At 47.7% G+C, this 21,789-nt stretch overlaps 2 protein-coding genes across 5 annotated transcripts in view; one reads left to right on the plus strand and one right to left on the minus strand.

Annotated features, from left to right (window-relative positions):
* The window catches only part of Nme7 (NME/NM23 family member 7), a 155,899-nt gene extending 155,491 nt beyond the window's left edge, over nucleotides 1-408 (plus strand). For 3 of the 4 annotated variants that reach the window (XM_031387748.1, XM_031387764.1, XM_031387757.1), the window contains one exon: nucleotides 125-401. In XM_031387748.1, the coding sequence (XP_031243608.1) occupies nucleotides 125-157 (33 nt within the window). In that variant the 3' untranslated portion in view covers nucleotides 158-401. Of the gene's footprint in view, nucleotides 1-124 lie in introns of all 4 variants that reach the window. The other variant, XM_031387737.1, reaches the window with a different exon arrangement.
* Atp1b1 (ATPase Na+/K+ transporting subunit beta 1) lies at nucleotides 220-21,579 on the minus strand. The gene is made up of 6 exons (XM_031387775.1): nucleotides 20,969-21,579; nucleotides 16,768-16,896; nucleotides 6,252-6,407; nucleotides 4,924-5,108; nucleotides 2,415-2,498; nucleotides 220-1,645 (listed from the first exon to the last, which is right to left on the minus strand). The coding sequence occupies exons 1-6, from the start codon at nucleotides 21,063-21,065 to the stop codon at nucleotides 1,382-1,384; spliced, it is 915 nt and encodes a 304-aa protein (XP_031243635.1). The 5' UTR covers nucleotides 21,066-21,579; the 3' UTR covers nucleotides 220-1,381.
* Nucleotides 21,580-21,789: the final 210 nt, after the last annotated feature.

Below are 21,789 nucleotides of genomic sequence, written 5' to 3' on the forward strand. Positions count from 1 at the left end.
GTCATCTCTTGGGGATGAGCTGTGTATCCAGGTCCCTTGGGCCCTCCATCCTTTCTCACAGCAGGTGGCAGGTGGGGGCGCCCACCCCGAATGTAGCTAATGACAGCCTGTGCTTGCCCTTCAGGTCCAGTATTTCTTCAAGATCTTGGATAACTAGCTGTACAGAGTAAAGACGACACAGACTGAGACGCTCAGACAAGTGAGTCACACACATGAGGAATGTGTTCATTCTTTTATTGTCCGTTGTGTTAACCTGACTGACACAAGATCAACAAGAGCACTGTACTCCTGGCAATTATTACATATGCTAGAACATGGATTTGCACTGTAGACAACATTTAACACCAGTCTATGGGGTACTGCATTGCTTTTTATAAAGTTCAAAATAAAGATTTTATTTTCAAACAAGTGACTTTGGTTTTTATTTCATACATTACACTTTTTCTTGCAGAAAAAAATAAAATTGTACAACTGCATAAATATAAAATTCTTCCACCATGAAAATGGTTAAAACATTCATAAAGACACAGCACCAGCACGTGATGCCTCCAGAGGAAGAAGAAAAAGGAAATGCACTAAGCAAATTAGCTAACCCCATCACTAGCCAAAGCGACGGGCAGATCCCGCTCTCAGACACAGCTTCAGAACACACCGGAGGACAAGGGGAGAGATGGCGAGAGAGACAGCATTCAACACGGAGCACAACACAACCCATCACCTTTATTTTTTCTGTACTGTCACTTAAAATTTAAAGGGCAGTTCCCCCATGACAGCCCACCCCCCCAGCCCCAGGAAATAAAGAAAATAAAAATAATAATAAAGACCTGATAGCACAGGAAAGACTATGGAGTGTGTTAAAAATGCTCATTGATGGGCCGTTACCTTTGAAATTTCAGAGCCAAGAAAATAAGAAAGAAAGGAAAAAGTACCATGCCAGTTTTATTCCCATTGAGTATTTACACCTTGGACAGCAAACCTTGCTCACATAAAGTAGAAAACAGATATGATAAAACATGGCTTGAAAAATGACCAGAGTGCGCACCTATAGTACTGTACACTAAATAAAATAGACAAGGCGGCAATACTTAGGGGCCAGAACACTGCTCACTACAAGTCAGTTATGGAATCTAATTTACAGTAAAAATGGGCACGTCCCAAGGCTCAATTTTTATTTTTCTTTTGTCATTTACAGTAGAATAAATATTTTGTTGCTATTGCTACACTTTAAATTTACATTCTAACCTATTAAATGCAGAAGCTAGTGTAAAGCATAGAGATTAAGTGTAGGTCCCATACATATGACAGTTTGTTCAAGACTAGTAGGTTTGTGTATCTTTTTTTAACTTATTAAATGGCTAGTGGGAAAGATCTGTGCTTATGATCAGCTCTTAACTTCAATTTTTACATCAAAGCGTCCCTGAAAACGGTCTTTCTCACTGTACCCAATGTTCTCACCATATGCCTTACACTCAACGCGGATTTCAGTGTCCAAGGTGAGGTTGGTGAACTGTACGGCCAGCAGGGGCTGCAGATACTTGGGCTGCAGGAGTGAGCCATAGTAGGGATAATACTGCAGAGGAAAGCCATAAAATCCGCCCATTCCAAAGTACTCTATGTTTCCGACCTTATCCTTATCTTCATCTCGCTGGGAAACAAAAGGACAGGCAGTTTAATGTTCAGGGCGCACATGCATCATGGCTCTCGTTCTTACACTCAGGCTGCAGTAGAGGGAAGCAGCCTACCCCCGTGGCATACTTCAAGCCTCTCAGAAGCCAAGCCCATCAAGCACTGGGTGACACGGAGAGGGGACACCACAGGGTGAAGGTCAGTTCTAGCCAAAAGCAGCCAAGAAGCATTCACAGAAGGGGGCTCTGTGCAAATGGAGGCACTTGGCAAAGACCAAGTAAGTCTGGTGCCTCCAGGCTGGCTCCACCTCCTAGGAAGGCCAGTAGGGAGAGGAACCCCTGGCCTGTTCTGGTGGGTACTGTCTCTTTATGGACCCTGTTTGTTCATCAACATTCTCTCCGAAGGGGGAAGATTTGCCCCTTATTTCAAATATCCATCTCTTGGCTTGGTACCGTAGCACTAATTTTTAGCATTCATTAAAAGTAAGAAAAGAAAGTTGGCCCCTGAATTTAGCACAAGCTGTGGGCTAGCTCACCTCTCAGGTCCATAAACCCACATCCTATTACATTAAATTCAGATATTTAGATACCTGTGCCAGTAAACGAACTTGGTTTTATTAGTTACAGCTCTATCCCTTTAGCTTGTATAGCTCTTTTGTGAGCCTAACACCTGAAAGCCCGAAAGCTGTTCCTTGTATTAAAACTGTCCCTCTGTGAGGAGTCTCATCCATTCCTCTCGCCCTGCCCCACTTTCCCTCCCACCCTCAGTAGCACCAAATGCATCCTCACCTTGCCAGTGCACTGGACAGGCAGGACGTATGGGTTATACTTCATCATCAGTGGGTAATTCTCAGAGGTTTCATTCTTGGGAGGCTAAAAGTAAAACCCACATTGGTCAACAAAAGATTTTTTTTTTTTCTGAAAAATAAAACTCATTTGTAGTCCAAACAAATACACATTGACAATAAGCTGCTGAAATGATAAGACACATCAGGAAAGCAAATGCATGATTCCCCCTTGTCAATTTGAGAAAATTCTGTTTGGTTTGTTTGAAATGATTGCTACAAGCGAGCTGTGACACAGCCTGACTCAGGACAATGAGAAGGTGACTGGGAGACTGCTAAAATGGCAGTCACCATATGGAGAGTCTAGTGCACCTCTAGTACAAGACTTCTCTACTGAGCCATGAGTCAATATGCCATGCTTTTCCTCCACAATGCTGTCTTCAAACAGGCTTTCGCCCTCCGCTAAGCTTGGGGGCAGTCTGAAAATGATAGTTACAGCAAAATACACAGCCCTCCTCTTCCATCCCTGGCCCATCTAACTCCAGAGCCTGATGAATAAGGATTGCTGGAAAGCGGCCATTTGCTTACTCAGGTTAGCCCTACATCTGAGCCTGGACACGAAATATAGAATGCACTCGAACGCACACACTCTAATGAACAGCTCTGCTGAGGGTCTACACATCAGTAAGAAACTCACATTTTGGCATTACGTATTGAGGAGTATAAGAAGATGAGCATCTAGATTTGACTCCTTTAGGGGGCTTTCTGCTACCAATGCTTCTGCCTTGAAAACTTGAAATAGAAAACACTTATTGATCAGGGTGGCTGTCAGAATCTGTCCTCCGAAGATGCGGAACCAGGCACACCAACGGAAATGGTGAGACCCAGCACTCAAAAATAAATAAATAAAACCAAACCAAAACAAAACAAAAAAGATCCCACTGGCAAATTAGCTGGGGATTTGGATAGGAGGGACAAATGTGAAGGTATTAACTGGAGACCAAAGGATAGAAGGAGTCAATGTCTGTCACAGAATAGGACATTCAGATATAGAAGACAGAACTCACACAGCGGGCTGGGCTGGGCCTCTGTGAAACAGACACCACTGAAAGTGTGATGAGCGGCGTTAAAAGCAAATGACCCGGAAAGCAGAAACTGGCTTCAGGCTTCCTTCAGAAACACCACACCAATTTCTCCTATTGCTAGATTACCCTAGCCATGTGTGAATGTCAAGTACAAGCATGGGGTAGTGGTCCTAACCACAATACTTCCCATTGTGTGCTTGTCTCTGTGAGAAGATTAAAAATCTGTTGGAAGGTACACTAACATTCGCGAGAGACCCGTCAAGACAAGCAGACAGCCATCCACTGACAACTAGTTCCTGCCTCTGGTAGCATAAAGGAGCTTTGATGCATCCTTTAAGGCAGAATGCTGGGCTTGGTGGCACACACCTTTTAATCCCAGCACTCAAGCAGTTGGATCTCTGTGAGTTCAAGGCCACCCTGGGCTGAAGAGTTCCAGGACAGCCAGGGCTACCTACATAGAGATACCGTATCTCACAAAAAGAAAAAGGAAATTCGCCTTTTGATTTGGTTTCCTTTTGGGTGGCAAATATCACCGAAACAAGTTGACACGCAGGAGAAACTGAGCGAATGAAAGCCAGGCTTCAGAAAGGAAAAGTGGCTTTAACTCAGTGTACTGTTGTTAATCCCCTCAGAATTAAAATGTATGAATACTGGGCAGTGCTCATGTCAGCCTTAGGGGAACCTGCAGACAAAAGCCACACCTACAAAAGGACAGCATTGCTTCGTTCATGATCTGAGAAAGAACCGGTTAGAAAAGCTGAGACGACAACAGTATTTTTTTTTTTGTAAAGAAATTCTTACAAAATGGTAAACAGTGGCAACTTGCTGATCAAGTAATGGTCACTTGTTAGAAGCTGTGTGGTTATCAAAAGGAAGAGACGTATGTTCTGGGTTTGGTAATGAAATCATCACCCAGGAAAAAACTTTCTGATCAACAGACAGCATTTCTGAAATACAATTTCTGAAACTGCTCCTTTAAGGACCCAAACCAAAAGCAGCCTGGAATCCCAGCACCCAACCAGGAGACCCTCGCATGTCGAAGCAGGGGATTAAGAGTAGGCTGTGAGTGAGCACACCATAGTCTCATCACTGGGGAGCTGGGGTTAGGAGGATGGGGACCATAAGGCCAGCCTTGGCTCAAAGCATCTGATCTTAAGCCTGGGCTACATAAAATCCTGCCTCAAAAAAAAAAAAAAGGAAAACACAAAAAAAACCCACAAAAATCCCAAGGCCTCAGGCACCAAAATTTGGCTGAGGCAGTCAATCTGCAGCTTTAGGGCCTGGGATTGTCACTGACCCAGGAGAAAGGTTTTGGTGTTACACTACTGATGGACTGCACTTCAGAAGTACCAGTGAGCATATTTTGAAACATCCTATCTTTTCGTATCAGCTCAGCCCCCCAATGTGAGACTGTAAAATGGCGCTTGCCTTCGGTTTGAAGCCCAGCACTCGGTTGAGCTTGATAATGATGCAGGGCTTCCCCTCTCTGTAGCCGTAAGATTCATCATTGAGGCCGGAGCAGTTCCCCAGCCAGTCAAGCTTGAACCTGCACACCTTCCGCTGTCCCCGCTCGTGATTGATGTCTCCTCGTTCCTTGGGTTCACTGGGAACATCTAAAAGCACAAACACATTTAGAGAGGGCACCAGCCATTGGCTCTGCACCATGAAGAAGAAAAAGAACTTCTTGTTCCTAATTCCCCATGGAAGACAGGGCTATATGTGGTCTACCTTTGACAAGAACTTCCCACAAACTGCCTGCTCTTTTCAAAAGGTAAAGATAGATTAGTATTAGCAAAGGCAATCTCTGGTGCATGACCCCAAAGCTAACCTGCTCCCCAGCTGTGCTTCATGAACAGCAGAGACTGAGGCTCGCTTGGCTGGTCTTTCTCTTGTTCTAAGACAGTGATTCCTAACGCGCTGCAACCCGATCAGACAGTTCCTCATGTTGTGGTGACCCCCAACCATAACATTATTTTCATTACCACTTCATAACTATAATTCTGCTGTTATGAATCGTAATGTAAATATGTTTTCCAATTGTCTTAGGCCACCCCTTTGGAGCCATTCCACCCCAAGAGGCCGAGACCCTCAGGCTTAGAGCCACTGCTTTAATGGACTGCTTAGCTACTCGGGGCTAAGGAAGGAAACCAGACCATACACCAGCAGCAGCAACAACACTTTCACAGCCCCACACAGCTGTGCTCAGAAACAGGGACATTACAACAAGGACATGAATTTAAAAGGCTGTCAATACTTTTGAGCTGGAAGGTGTGGGTCAGAATTTTCTGGAGCTTCACCTCCAATCAGAGGGTAAATGGTCAAAGAGAAGACAGAAGTCATCAGTTTTGTCTTTGGAAGCTGTACGTTCTCCTCTCATTACAAGCACTTGTTCAACTGGGAAATGTTCTTCACCATTCACGTAAAAAGCCAGAGAAAATGAAATGAATATAGAATTTAAGTCATGCTGCAGAAAAATACTGCATATATTTTGTTGTATATTTGATATATATATATATATATATATAAAACGTATAGCTATTCTTATCATAATGGGTATTTTATTAAATCATTTCCCCTTCATGATTTCTCCTGGCTTATCATTTGTCCCTTTTTAATCATTGTGAAGAAAGGTGAAAACCTTGTGTAAATTCTAACAAGAACTCAGTGACATGGCCTTTAAACTACTAAAGCAATGAAGCCAAGTGACAACTCATCCTTCTCAATAGTGGGACCTTGTGCATTCGCGAGTCACTTACTGCCACAATCCTCGAAAACCATGTCATCCTTCTGGGCTGAATCCTTGTATTTTTCCAGGAATCTAATGATGTTTAGCACATAGGCCTCGTAGCTCTTGGGCTCATTAGGACGGAAGGAAATTTCAGTCTTTTGGATCTGAGGAATCTGTGTCAATCCTACACCAGGGAAGAGTCAGAAAGACAATCATTATTAATAGGAAGGCAGCCAGGAGACGTCAAAAGCAGGCGTTCCCTGCACAAACACGCTTGCCTCGCCCCCGCTTGGCTCATGGAATGGGTTAAATCTTCACTTCCCTGGTGAATTCAATCTGATGGCATTTAGATTAGATATCTAAAAGTAAAGATGGTGACGCGATATCAAATAGTATCCAGTTTCCTTGTCGACACATCGTAGTGGGCTTTAACCTGTTTCATGAATGAGAATACCACTTGCAGTGAAAGACAGTGTTCTGAGGATTCAGGGAGAGCAGTGGAGCCCGAATCCCAACCCAGAGGTGTGCAGTTCTCCAAGCCTGTGGTTCTCTAGTGCCCTCATAGGCAACCTCGTTTAAAGCTGCGCCACTAGCAGCCGGTGTACAGGTGGCTTTCCTGTCAGTAATAGTAATAGTAATAGTAATAGTAATAGTAATAGTAATAGTAATAGTAATAGTAATAGCACAGAAGTGTGCCGCAGACACCTGCCCCTATGTTCCAGGTCAACCAGTTAGAAAAATCTCAGTCTCCCAAACCTCACGACTGCTCCACAGAGACAGTCCTTTGGCTCTTAGAACCTAGGATAGATTCTTTCAGCTTCTAATGAGTTCAAGAAAGATGTGCAGTTGCCAATACAAATGTCTGAGCATGTCAGCCCCGTCAGGGCGAAATTCAGGATACGTGATGTAGGTTTGCCTTCTCTGCCGTTAGTCTCTCACGTCCAGGAGCCTCTGCCCTCACAGTGTTTTCTAACCGGGCATTTGGACTATACTACACTATAGCACCAGATCCGGGTCCGTGAGTTGGAAAGGTGATCACAGTAACATTCCACCCCAGAACAGACAGGTAAAGGTACCCGATTCCATCCCAGTTCCAAATAGACATGGGACAATTCTTTAGTAGGAATATACACTCTGTGTAACAGACTTCAAGTTAACCAGCCATCCTGTGTCTTCTGTTGTGACATCTGGCAGCCTTATTCTGTGTCAGGGGTCTGCTAGTCAGTCAGGAGCTAGACCTGACCTCCTTCCCTCTCCTCCTGGCAAGTGGGAGCACTCATACCACTCTCCTCAAAGGCTGGTTCAACAGGCAGCCTCACAGGCTCCATTCCAGACCTACCTGGGCATACATAACCTCTAAGCCCAGAGCACCCTTGGTTTAGAAGAACTGCTCTGGAGGATCAGAATGTAACAGTGGCGACATCAGTGCACACCACGGCATAATTCAAGTGGATGTGCAACCAACTCGGTTAACTATTTACTGGCGCCGCATGCTGCACTAGTGAATGAGCCTTCAACACAAGTTAAAGGCGATAGCCGTTAGTTTTTCTAGTAAGGACGCCTTGAGCTTCAGTAGCTGCTACATGGCCCAACTGCAGCTCGGTAAACAGCCCACCCAGAGGAATGGCAGAAGGGATGGGGATGAAGACGAGGAAGAGAAGGTAGAGTTGGGAAGAGGTGTGCTCAAGCTGACAATGTCAAGATGGTCGATAAGCACCTTCTTAGGCAGCATGGTGGCATAGCCCTTTAACTACAGCACTCAGGGATCTCTGTACATTCCAGGCCAGCCTGGAATAAGTTCTAGGCCAGCCAGCACTGAGAGACGCAGTGAGACTTTTTGTCGCAAACCAAACAAACAGTAAGCGAACTTTTAGCCTCCTAGGGGTGGGCCAGCGGGGCTGCCCGGCGGGGAAAGCTCTTGCCTTGTAAGCCTACTGACCTGATTGGATCTCTGGGACACACAGAAAGGAGGGAGGAGAAAACCGATGCTGCAAAGTTGACCTCTGACCTCCATGTGTGTCTACCATGCATGGCACGTGAACCCTGCACCTCATATAACAGATTTTTTTTTTCTAATGTAAAGAATCTTCTTGAAAAGGCTAACAGCAATAAAGGACATGGGGGTGGGGGGCTAAAGGACACGGGGAAAAAAGCCGTGGACAAGGGGAAAGGCACAGGATTAGCTCATAAAGCCTTCAGCCTGAAATACACAAAGGGGTCCCCCACCACCCCACCCCACTTTTCAAGACAAGATTCCTCTGTGTAGCCTTGGCTGTCCTGGAACTCACTCTGTAGACCAGGCTGGCCTGGAACTCACAGAAACCCACCTCTGCCTCTGCCTCTGCCTCCCCAGCGCTGGGAGCAAAGGTGTGTGCCACCACACCTGGCTTGATAAAACATTCTGTAAAAGCTCCTAGATCAGGAAAGATTGTTTTCATGTCTAAATCAACCTCAATTTATTCTAGACATTTTTTTTTTTTTTAACATTACATGAGAGGCTGGCCCTGTGACTTGCCCATTGTGCTATGAAGCAAAGCAGCGACAACCAATGACCTCGGCAAGAAGAAAGCCATTGAGGGCAAGTAGCCATCACGGGACAGCAAGGGGACAGGGCCGAAACAAACAGGGCAGGCAGCTAGAGGGCTGCTCACGCCTAGGCCGAGTTGTAAACAAGACATAAGTCAAGGTGATTTGCCTGACCCTAGGGAAGTGAGGGACCCAGGCCAGTGCTAGAGAATAAAGTCAGGAGAATGGCGGTGTTTTCCTAGAACAGCCCTGGGATCCAGAGAAAGTGGACTCTTGAGGGGCAGTCATGCCTATGAACTGAGAACAAGTGCCTGTAAATCTGTCAGGCAGAACTGGACAAAGGGTAGAATTATGTGCCCAGGGTTACCACAGGGCTGCTCAGCTTCCCAGGCCCAGGAGGGTGGAGGCAGCTGGAAGGGTGAAGAAATAAAAGGGATCAAATGTCAGAAGGCTAGGAGCAGCCCAACCTATCTTTCAGGAAGGAGGGAAGCCGGGAGAAAAGCGATTCAGACTGCCGATGAAGGGCCACCAGCGTGCTAACAGCAGTGCAAGCTGTGGTCCCCAACAGAGCAAGAGATAGAGCAAAGCAACGGAGTCCAACAGACAAGCTGCCCCCCACTAAAGTCACCTTAGGGTCACACTGAAAATAAACAAGGTAGGCCCCGGGTGGCAAAGCAGGTTCACCCATGTCACATTCCCTTCTGCCCTGGCATCAGCTGGAATTACCCACTGCCTCTCACTCTCCAGTTGTATTCTTTCAGGAGCCACTGGAGGTGCCATTTCTTAGGTGTCTGTATGAGGTACAGAGATGCCACTTCTTGGAAGAGCAAAGGATCATGGGATTACAGAGAGTCCTTGTCATTCTCTCACTATCCCAAGCCAAGATCTCCATTAAGAGACAGTGACATGTGCCAGACCTCCAAACATGAGTTCCTGTAACTTGGTCCTTGTTTTTCAGGACCTGAGGTTCACCCAGACGTGTGTCTGGGACTCAGTTATGAGCAAGTGCGTCAGCTGCCTGCCACCTGCCATCTGACCTGTAAAAACGATGTGTACTGTAGTTACCTGTGGTGGCACCACTGACCCAGAACAGTGACATGCAATCAGTGCCATCCTTCTCTAGTCAAGGCAAATAAATACCAAAACCAAACGCTGGAACCACACCGATTTCTACCTCATAGCTCAAATCCCTGCCCCCACCCCCCAACTTGCCAACTGCTGCCTTTGCCAGCTGGTACACCTATATAGGATCTTGGCTTCTGGTTTGCCAGCTGGTACACCTATATAGGATCTTGGCTTCTGGCTTCTCGCTGCCCACTCCTAAAGCTGTTAGTAACAACTGAACCTCAGTGGTAACTCCCAGAGGCCAGAGCAGAACATCCAAGCTCTGGCTGTGGTTCCATACCACAAGGCCCTGAAGCAGATCCTGCCTCCTGCCTGACTCTGTTCTCGGCACCTAAATGTCCACGAAGGAGATGAAGCTCAAGACAGCCTTGCTTTGCTACCACCAGCAAAAAACGAGCCCTGCTGTTCCCTAGCAGAGTCACCTAAGGGGACTGAAACCAGAATTTGAATAATGTTAATTTGGGGTTCTTACAAGCACTTCAAGTTTTACCTTAAGATCTGGAGTATGAAACAAACAAAAACAAAAACAGAACCCAGAAACCTCTGGCTTTGCTGGGTGGTGATAGCATAGGTCATAGTCCCAGTATCCAGGCAGAGGAAGATATATCTGAGTTCAAGGCCAGCCTGGTCTACAGAGTTCCAGGACAGCCAGGGCCACACAGAGAAACCTGGTCTCAAAAAAAAAACAAAAAACAAAAAACAAAAAAACAAAACAAAAACAAGCGCATGCACACACACACACACACACACACACACACACAACTTCACATTTGCCCTTTCCAGATGCACCTGCCTCTCCTGACTCCACCGCCTGTGAAACAACAGAGGCAAACGCCCCCACTTCGGGCACTAGTGGGTGTGAGTGTTCTCCTTAGGGGGAATGAACAGAAGACAAAAAAAGAAAAGAGGCTTTTCATTAACCCACATTTTGTTTCCAGTTAGGTCTATAATGTAGCAAATTTGTGATTTCTCAATCAGCTCCCAGAGTTGAAGTACTTAAAGGAGAACATGGCGGGTATTCACCTTGTGGCAGTTTCCCCAGGGAATCCCAAAGCTCCCAAAGCTGTCACTGCTTGGACCTGTCATTTGATACTTCTGATGACTCACAGCCAAATACTCTTAGCCAGGTATCATCTTCCACAGAAACCTCCAAGGGCACGGGGAAGCTAAGCAAAAGATTCCCATGGGCACGCCTCCTATCCATTACAAGTTGAATGTACTTTCCAGTTACAAAGAAAATGGAGTAAGAACAGCTTACATGTATACACACGTGTACCTTTACAGTTACACATTTGGAGGAGTACCTCCCTTTAAATGCCAGTCTCAACAACCTAGATGCTTTATTTTTATTTATTATTTTATCTGTGGGATTATTATCCACTTACCTAATAGAATTCTGGGAACCAGTCCCTACCCACTTACCTTTTGCCTCAGGGTTAGCATATGACTGGAGGCCAGCTTAGCTGGGAATAAATGGCCTGCCTTGCGGCAACAGTCCCATCCACAGCCTGGGTACACCCAGACACCTCCAGCCTGCTCCCTCTGAAAAGTCTTGGAGAAGCAGCTCACTTGTTTCCTACAGTCTGCTTAGCTGGTTAACCACCCTTGGTGTGTAGAAATCTGCCCAGTCCAAACCAAATGCCACTCTGCTCCCAGGTCCTTCATTACTTAAGAATTACCCATCAGGCATCTTCTCAGAAGCTGCATATTCAACTTCAGATGTGGAGGAGGAATAAGTTAGGTGGGATGTTGTATCATTTAAAAGTACAGTTTCACCGGATATTGAGTGTGATGTTTTGGCTAGCTCGTGATGGTATTTATTCCCAAAACAAGGAAGGCACTGCTTCTTTACGAAGAGGAAGACAACAGACAAGTTCTAGGCAACTTTCAAAACTCTGAAATCTGATACCTTAGTATGTTTGGTACTCTAGGGGGCCCTATCCCTGAATGATTCGGGGTACGTTCCTGCTCAGAAGGCATCAGGTAATAATCTATCATTGGATGCCCTTCATTGCCAAGCCTCTCTGGAGTCTGGTCAACGTCAAGTGGCAACTTCTGCATGAGAGCCCTCGGTGGCCAATGACCTGTCCTCGCCTGTCTGATTCTACATCAGCAGAGATGAAGGTGTAAGCCCAACGGTCTTTCCAGTGGTGTCTCCCAGGGTAGAGCTCTCTTCTCATGTGAATGCCACAAGCCTGAGGTGACAAGGACCTATCTGCCCTTTTCCTCCACGGTCACTCCTCTTAGCAGAGGCCCTAGCTCTGCTTACTGGTCTTCAAATGAGGAAAACCCAGTTTTCTGCAGTTCTGGGCTGACCTGAAACTTGTGGCAATCCTCCTGCCTCTCAGCCTCATGAGTACTGGGCTTAAAGACATAAAGACATTCCATAACCGGCTTTCCAAAAATATTTTATGTTAGTCACTGGGCTCCCTGCATACCTAGAAGACTTTAGAAATAAACTACTTGGGCTATGGGCTATCGCCTTTACTAACAGGTTGGCAGGATCCATGGGAGGGTGGAAAGAGTGAGAAGTCAAACCCAAATGTGTCAGCTAGGTGATCACAGACCAACCGACTGACAGGAAATGGTTAAAAAAAAAAAAAAAAACGCCCCTTACACGCTGAAGGTACAGCTCCTCCAACTCACAAGGAAAAGGTGGTTCTACTCCTACCTCTGAAATCGGAGAGAGCCAGTCATCATGTAGTTTAAAAACAGTTTTTCTGAGCCTGAAGCGTGCTGAGGGGCGGGCGAAGGTGTCTGTGCCCTCATGATGGCTTAGCTATGTTCCATCCACAAAATGAAACTCGAATGGCTGCTCCCGCTCGTGTTCATCCACCCCACCTTCCTGCCTCGGTTCTGGTTACCCCGGTACCAAGAATTTGACCCTTTTAAACTGAGTTCTCTCCTCACTGAGCCATCTTTACGAACAAAACAAAGAACCTCCCACAACTTGAAGAGGAAGAACAGAGAATACATTCCTACCTTTGCTCCAGGAAGCCAGGTGGGAACTCTGTGGACTCGGGATGACACACAGTGACCTTCGAATTCACCGCACAGTGGCTAGTATGACCGGGGTTGGGGGATGGGTGACAGTCCAGGAAAGATTTTTTTTTTCCCAGGCCACCAGGTGAGCAAGGCCTGGTGAGTAGGAGTGTGAGTGAACATGGAATGCACGGATGCTCGTATGTGTGCACTGGGCTTGACCCTCGGCAGCACGACAAATGGCAATGTCTCTCCCAGATCCTGCTGAGAGGTGACACTGCCACTGGCCCTGCAAGAGATTCTCCTCTGGACAAGAAACTCAGCGACTACATGGCAGGTGCAGGCGTGGAGGAGGAGAGCTGGCTACCGCGTCACTTAGATTCATCAGAAGTTCTCTCTGAATGTTTTCTAATCCACCCATATTCAAATCCTTTTCAGGGAAAGCTAAGGGCGGACTGACACCATGAAATTGAAGTCCGCAGCAGCCCTATCATGGTGGCTGTCTGAAAATCCAGAGCCTTCTGCTTCCTGTGGAAGGAGCGACATAAAGGACGAAGGCTGCTGGGGCCGACAGCAGTATGCTAAGGACTAGTGTTCTGCATAGATTTTCTGTCTAATCATCACAGGATATTCCTCATAATGAAACTGAGGTTTGGTGTGGTCAGTGGCGATGAGTTGGTGGGGGCTGGGTTCAAGTTCCCAAGTCCCTGCTCTTCCTTCTTAGGCTGGACCTCAGGAAGTTCTATCACATAGCTTTGAGCTTTGAACACTGCTTTTTTTTTGGTTTTTCGAGACAGGGTTTCTCTGTGGTGTAGCCCTGGCTGTCCTGGCACTCACTCTGTAGACCAGGCTGACCTCGAACTCAGAAATCCGCCTGCCTCTGCCTCCCAAGTGCTGGGATTAAAGGCGTGCGCCACCACCACCCAGCTGAACACTGCTTTAATACTTCCTACATTAAGGCAACAGAAAGTTAGAAATGTTCATTTTTTTTTTTTGGAGCTATGAAAATGGCTATTTTATAATACGTGTTAACCTTTCATCCAAGACTCTGCTTTCTGGGTGGAGTGTGCAGCTTAGTTCTAACAACCACAGCAGTAAGGCCTTAGAAGGATCAGCAGCTACTGCTCAGAGTCCAGAAATCACATGACTGGTTTGTCTTTCAATTTCCCTTCCATTTTGTATCTTTCCCCTCTGTCTGTGACTTTCCCATTTGGCCTATTTATTAGCTTATTTATTATACGACCTACACAATTATAGCAGGGTAGGATTGCCACAGCTGTATTTGCCCCCCCCCAACCCTCCCCTCTATTTGGAAGAGATCTAGTTACAAGGTATTTCAGTGTGTAAAAGGCATGCCAAAGCTGACTGGACGGCCATGTTTGTATTCATGCCCCAAGGTCAGAGGACGGCACACCAGAAGCCCTAGCATCCTTATGTGTTATGGTCTTACACACTTCCCTTGTACATCTGAGAACTCCCTCTTTACTCAAGACAAAATATGTAGGCTTGGAGACATTAAGTGGAAGCCAAAAGATGATCAGAATGCACTTCCACACATTTATTCGGTCTTAAGGAATCATTACTATCTTCCAAATATGCATTTTCAACATCTGTTCTGAAAGCTGGGGGTCCAGTTAGGGTCCCTCGGGAGTGCAGAGTGCTCAGGACTGTCCAGGACCTGAGCTTTTCACCAGCCAGGGCTCTACTGACCTGATTCAAAGTTACCATCATGTTTGAGAAAAAGTATCAGGAAGTGGTAGAGAAAAACCCAGAGGGTTTGAGCAGGGCGGTGTGTAGACTCTGCTACTAAAGTAAAAGCTAAGGACACACAAAGACAGAAATCACTAGGATAAAAGCCCACAGGAGATGGCTGGGAAGGTGAAGGACTGAAAACTTCGCCTGTGACTCAGACCAAAGGACAGGAACGGCATATTTCCAAGATGAGCCACTCACATTCTTTGGAGAAGTGAGGGTTTGTCAGGTCAGTCCAACGGCTGCGAGCACTAAATATAGGTGCTCATAGGAAAGGCTGGGAAGAAAAGAGGGAGACGGGGTGGGGGAGGGGACTGTGCACCTCAGACAAGCAGGACAAGGTCGGCTGCAAATCCTTACTTAGCACGGGGGCCCTTGGATTATTTATTTTGGAAGGTAAAGTTTCTTTTCAGAAAAGTACCTGGAAAAAATGTTTTTAATTTTACTTCAGTACTTCTGCCAGGCATGGTTGCACATGTCATTAATCCCAGCACTTGAGAGGCAGAATCCTGAAGATGGATCTGAGCTCATTCATTCAAGGCCAGCCCGGTCTACAGAGTGAGTTCCAGGCCAGCGCTACACAGGGAAATCCTGTCTCAAAAAATCAAAAACTAGATAAATAAATTACTTATTTCTCCAAAGTTTACAATCTTTTTTTTTTTTAAATAAAGTTGACTATGTTGGTCATCTTCCCTTCAAGTTCCAGTTATTATAAAACAGAATCATGGGCTGGTGAGATGGCTCAGCTGTTAAGAGCACTCACTGATGGCTCTTCCAGAGGTCCTGAGTTCAATTCCCAGCAACCACATGGTGGCTCGAAAACCATCTGTAATAGGATCTGATGCCCTCTTCTGGTGTGTCTGAAGACAGCTACAGTGTACTCATAAATAAAATAAATAAACCTTAAAATAAAATAAAATCGTGACTGAAGAACAACTTAGTGGCAAAACGAAAAAAATAAGAGCTCTGTACAAAATTCCTGTGACTACTTGTGCTAATGTAAGGATCCTGGCAGACGAGGCCATGGAAGACAGGCCTTATAACCACCACAGGATCCCACGCAAAACACGGAAGACCCTAAAGTTCTCAGCTCATCGGAACCTTGCTTTTGAGGTTCATCAGAACCTTTGACCTTTCCTGAGACCCACCTTTTGGTACCGAAGAGCTGCAGGCATCTGGGCATCAGTCACTAAATAGGTCGAGTCGTGGCGGGTACTGGCATGTTCTCTTTTCTCACTTCCCACCTAAATGTATCTGAAAATATCCTGAGTCTTTCCTTGCTCTGGAGGACTGTCGACTTAGCACTGTGAGACACTGCCACCTGTGTATTCTGCAGTTTCTTCTTCCCTTATACCCACCCAAGGAGAAGTGTGAGACGTGTGCAACAGGGACTGCTCAGTGCTTGCACAGGCCCCCGAGACTGTCACCTACAGATGGCTGTATGTGGCCGAAGCCTTGCCCACATAACCCACACTTCTACCCCCAGCTGCAACCTCAAGGTCATTGATAAGGTGAGAACTGAAAGTTAGGCAACAGGATCCCCACTCCTCTCCCAGCTCTGTCCTCCACGTGAAAGTAGCAAATGGAGGATTGCCCTTCCTACATGGGGATCTTTTTCCCCTGATGAAGTTTTTAGAGAGAATAGAGACAGCCAAAACTGCAAAGAGGGCTCACAAAACCCTCAGGGGCCCACTGAGATATGCAAAGAGGGTGTTTGCATTCAAGGTCAAATCAACAAGAGAGAAAATGACCCCCCCCCAAAAAAATTCATGGTTCCTCTCTGTGGGCATGATTATTTGAAAGATTTAACACAAGTGAAAAAAAAATGTGTTAAGAGCCAAAAAGGCCAGAGAATGGACCTGCTGACCAAGAGCTTGTGTGTTAAGGCCAAGGAGAATGAAGTTCTGAGGGGACCTGATGTGCTCACACAGTGGGGCTGCGTGCACCGCCCTCACCCCAGAGCTGTGTAAGACAGACGTCTGCAGCCAGCCACCAGGAGCTCAGCCGCAATGCGGGCAGCAGCCACTGCTACAGCAGAGCTCCCGATTCCTCCCCATGCTTAGTGTGAAGCACCACTACACGGTTTTCCGAAAGTGTCTTCTCGGCTGCTTGTGGAACCAACCCTTTCCTCTCTGGAGAAGCCAGTCCCTGGGTTTTACCTGGCGGGGCGACTCGGTCCTGGTATGTGGGTTTCAGCTCACTGATGGTAAGCAGCATCACTTGGATGGTCCCAATGAAGATGCCAGCCAGGCAGCCATAAAATATCACGTAGAACAGAAGGATCTTAACTGTGGGGAGAACAGACAGAGACGGCTGTGATGTAGTCAGTCACAGGCTCGGAATCAAACCCTAGCCTTCCCAGAGGCGACCACAGGCAGCTCCTTCCCAGCTCCTCTTCAGCCTGTTTCAGTAGTCAAAAGAGGGAGCCACACTTTTTCTGGAAGGCACAGGTGGAGAAAATGCTCGAGGTGGCTGAAGGGCTAACAGGAAGTCACTTCCTTCTCTGAAGAAAAAAAAAAAAACTCAGCAGCAAACCTGCCGCTGCCTTCGCATGCTTACGCAATGCATCAGACACTCGGAAGTGTGTTCCCGGAGGGGCGGCACTCACTGGCCCCCCACACCCTGAGAAGGCTAAGAACAGTCAGCTCAGAAACACAGGTGGAGCTCTCCTTATCAAGTCACTCTGGTCTACAAAGCACTACCTTTTTCTTCAAGGACACAGGGCGGCAACTGGAACCGAACAAACACACAAAGGAAACCCTATGGTACAAATGGCCTCCATTTTTACCTCGTCATCGGACCAGCAGAGTAAAGACTGCTTGTGTTCGCTACATTTTTCTTTTTCTCACGGTTAACAGATGGCAGGCTGAAATAGCTACAAATGAATTTTGAAGAATAAAAAAAAGCAAGCAAGCAAGCAACAAAAACCAACTTGAGCCAACATGAAGCCGGTAGACTGGAACAAGGCTATCAGCTACTGGTATAAACAGTTATCTCTCTGATTAGCAGGACAGTAACAGGCTGTTCTAGGTAGGCATTGCTGGAGCCAGTCAAACAACTCATCTAGAAGGGAAAAGTGGAACCAAGAGACCTGGAAGGTTATCAGAAACATGAATGCAAAGGGGGACGCAGGTTACTTCTAAAGGGTCTCTGAGAAAACACTACAGGGTGAAGGGCTTATTGAGGAGGCATATGTGTCCATGCTGGGAGGGGGTCCAGGAATGAAGTGGGCACATGAGTTGTGGAAATGACCCACACAGCCCTCTCCATACATGGAAAAACACCAACTTCCCCCTCAGGAATACATACTTCAAGACAGCAGTGTTCTGGAGCTATTGAAACACACATAAAAGCTGAACCTCATCCCTTGTCTCCCCTACATGAAGATAAAAGCAAAGATGAGAAGAAAGGAGGCTGCATCCTCTAGAACCTGGTCCCTCCGCCCCAGCAGGGCAAGGGTTAAGTGCTGCGTTTGGTATCCAGGCAGCAGCGGTAGGCAAATGGCAAGCTTGTGACGTCAAGGGATCTGGAAAATTTTTTCCAGCGAACTAAGAGGTACAGAGTTGGTATAACCCAGTCGGCAAGAGCACCCCCTGAGAACCTGGCTTCTCGGCTGCTGTCTTGTCCTGTTGCCCTTCCAGTGCCTCCCTGGGTGCTCTCAGCTTGGCCACATTTGCCTCTCCTAACAACTACAACCGTTCTACTCACATCCTGGACTCCAGGTGGCTAATCCTAACCCAGGAAGGTAGAGGACTGGGACTACTGTTTAAAAGACAAATTGATGGAAAAATTAGTCATTTTACAAGCGCAATGATTAAGCTCAAGAACATATACACCCTTTCCACTCTGCCCATGGAACACCAAAGCCGAGTAAGGGATTCTGCTGCTGCAGCTGCTGCTGCTGCTGCACACGAACCTGTCACTGCAGTAAAGTCACTTGGTTAGACAGAGCGCAGCACGCATGTCTAATGAGCTCAGGCAATGGACTCCCTAAGACCAAGGTTACCAGTGGCACAGAGAAACAGACACAAACAAAGGCTAGGTTAGTCCCACCAACCAGCTGGGTGGCAGGACGCTGGGGACTGGGTGTCAGGTTTAGAGGCATTTTTTATCCTTTAAAACAGATGTGTGTGTGTGTATGTGTGTGTGTGTGTATCCTTTAAAATGCCAAAAATAAGGTTTAAAAAGTGGCCTGGGAAACCAATGGCAAATATAAAAACCTGCCAACACATGTATTAACTTGATTAAAAGGTAGAAAGCACAAAGTGATTTGTAAGTTGTGATCTCTCCAGCAGGTGACAGGCTCGAGCCCCCTGCCGTCCATCTTGGTGAAAAATCTACCTGTAAGCAAAACGGAGCCAAGGGCATCCTGCCCTGGTCCCAAGGGCATCCATGTTGGGCCCAGAGCTAGAAAGGAGGCATCTCTCTCTATGCCACAGGAACTGCTCTGCCATTTCCTGCATTGTTGAAAGGGCACAGATAGGACTGCACAAAGCAAACAGTGGGTTTAGAGCTCAGCACCCACAAAATGGAAGATGAGTTACCACGGCTGCCTCCTAAGTCCCTGGGTATCACTACCTTGCTGGATATGATCAAGACCACACAGGCTTCTTCTCTCTCCCTTTCTGATACGGAAGGGCTGTTCCACTAAAAGTCGGCTTAAAGAACAAACTGTTCTCCATACTGCCTTCCTTCCTTCCTTACCCTCTAAAGCAAATATTATTCAAAGAAGGAGTGTGAGATTGGAATGAGGAAAGAAATATGTTTTAAGAAGTGGAAAAACACTAGAGGGCAAATTTCACAAGGTACCTGGAGTCCAGGCCACCCCCTGGTCCTGTGATGCTGCTGCAGGGACCAGACCACCAGGGAATGCAGCCCCGGCTAGCCTGGGAGGAGGGGCCAATTCTGCAGTGCACCTCCTAGGCCTCCTAGCTGAGTTACCAAGAGTTGCTAGGAAATGGCCCTGGCTGTTTCATCCTGGACATACCTCACATTTCTTCAGGTCTCTCCTTCCACATTACAGAAACGCAGGAACACTACGGGCCTACTCCCATGGAAGAACAGTCTCCCCAAGTAAAATGGAATACACAGTGAAATGAAAAGCCATCAATTGAAGACTCCATTTTCCCTTGGCCCAGGGATGCCTATGCTTCTAGTCACACTGTGGAATGAATGAGGCTTCACCTTGACTAACCTTGAAGTATGATGCATTATTAACCCCTTATTTTTGTCAGCTGAGAAGCTCTCTAACTGCATTTTTTTTTTCTTTAGGGGGGAAAAAAAATCATACATCCCGGCTTCTTCCTTTTCAAAATGTCAGCCGAGCTCCGTTTCCCTGACTCATTCTCCAGTCTATTTCCATAGACCCTCCCCACACAGGAATGCGGCATAGCCGTCGCTAGTTTTCAGGGTTCCCTTAGTTCCTGCAGTGCTGCTGCTAGAGGGGAGGGAGGGGGGAAGGAGGCGAAGGAGGAGGTAGAGGAGCTGGTGGTGATGGTGATAGTGGAGAAGGAGGGGGCAGTGATGCAGCAGAGGGGAGTTCCCTCCCTCCCTTCCGCAGTCACGACTCCTGGATTTGTCTACAACTATGCCCTTCAAAATGACCTTTAAAAAAAAAAAAAAAAACTACCACCTTTCCGGTGTAAGGAGGTTGAAAAAAAAAATACGATATCTAATTTTCAATGGGGTATGAGGGGATTCCAGCCAAGGAAGCAACAGGCTGCATGAAATGCTCTAATATAACCTGTTTCTTCGTTGTATCATGAAGAACTTAAAAACACCATGTCTAGCCAAGGCTTAAAAAAAAACGAGCCATGAGATGGAGCTCACTGGGCCATTTCTGGGCTGTGATGACTGCAGTGTGTGAGGACTGCTGTGTGGATGCAGTTCTCCTCCTCCCCGTTCCTCTCCATTCTAGATACATTTCTAGGCTGGAAGAATGATGCTATCGCTGCATCGCCTGCATTAGAACAGGTACGCTCATGAGTTCTGCTCACGGCCCCAAATCTCATTTTTCTAAGGTCTTGAGAGATGGAGAGGGAGGGCACATACATACTCTCCTGGAACCTGACTGAATTTCCCAGCAGGGAAGGCTTAGGGAACGAAGATCCTTACCATGCCCAAAACCCTCGGTCTAGCTAGCTCCAGCTCCCCACCCGAGCCGCATCCTGGGGACCCCCCACGTTTGTCACTGGATGCCAAGCCCAGGCCCGCGCGCTCCTAGCAGCGCCTACCACCCAAATCCCTCACACCCTGGACAGCCCTGTGGGCGCAGAACTGTCCGCAGTGCCCGCGTACAGGGATGCGCCTCCTAGGAAAAACCAAGGCGCCGACAACGAGAGCCGCGGAGCGGGTACTTACACCAACTACCACCGGTCCTGCCCAAAAACTCCTTCTTCTCCGAGTTCCAGATGAATTTCTTCCAGCTGCCTTCCTCCTTGGCTTTTCCGCGGGCCATGGTGTCTGCTCAGCAGTTGACGGCGGAGGCCGAGGGAGGGCTAGTGCGGCGCGCGCCCTGGAGTCCTCGCGGCGGCTGCTCGGTGTCCCCGCAGCCCGGCTCTGTCTCCAAAAGCGAGACGCGCCGCTGCCGCTGCGGCTCTCCGAGTGCGAGGCGCGCCGCGGAGCAGCCAAGGCAGAGCGGGAGGAGGGGGAGGTGTGGCGGGGGCGGAGGGAGGAGGGACGAGGGAGGAGGGCGCGCGCGGGCTGGGCGGCTCCGAGCCCCGCACCTAGAGGTGGGCGCGCGGCCGCTCCTCAGGATCTCCCCGCGCTCCGATCGCCTTCCGGGGGGCTCAGCGAACCCCGCAGCTGCTGCTTCGAGCTGTAGCTGCACCAGTCTGCCTGCTGTGACCTCTGGCGAGATGGACCAGGGACAAGGAGGGAAAGTCACCGGGAAGGACGAGAGGAGTGAAGCGCGGGCTCGGCACACGGGCGCGCAGGCCAGGAGCCGAGAAATTGGCTGAGGGCGCACGCCCTACCTTTACTATATACCGCGCCTCCACCATCCGTAGCTCCGCCTACCGGCGACAAGGCAGGCCAATCGCCGGCGCCGAGGAGGCGGGGCCTGAGCCCCGAAGGGGCGGGCGCGGGGCCGGCACAAAGGAGCCGGCTAGGCTAGAGGGGCTGGCACGGCAGCAGGGGTGCGGAGAGGGACTGGGGGCGGGTGAGTAGTGCTCCCGCAGCTC

The sequence above is a fragment of the Mastomys coucha genome, unplaced genomic scaffold, assembly GCF_008632895.1.
Source record: "Mastomys coucha isolate ucsf_1 unplaced genomic scaffold, UCSF_Mcou_1 pScaffold1, whole genome shotgun sequence".
NCBI lineage: Eukaryota > Metazoa > Chordata > Mammalia > Rodentia > Muridae > Mastomys > Mastomys coucha.

What these genes read in the sequence shown, in the direction of transcription:
- Atp1b1 (XM_031387775.1), bottom strand. Translation starts at nt 21,065, where the DNA reads ATGGCCCGCGGAAAAGCCAAGGAGGAAGGCAGCTGGAAGAAATTCATC. An exon ending in GGACCGAGTCGCCCCGCCAG is followed by an intron (nt 6,408 to 16,767) that starts GTAAAACCCAGG and finishes TCCCTGGTGTAG; the next exon opens with GATTGACACAGATTCCTCAG. An exon ending in CTGTCCAGTGCACTGGCAAG is followed by an intron (nt 1,646 to 2,414) that starts GTGAGGATGCAT and finishes TTTGTTTCCCAG; the next exon opens with CGAGATGAAGATAAGGATAA.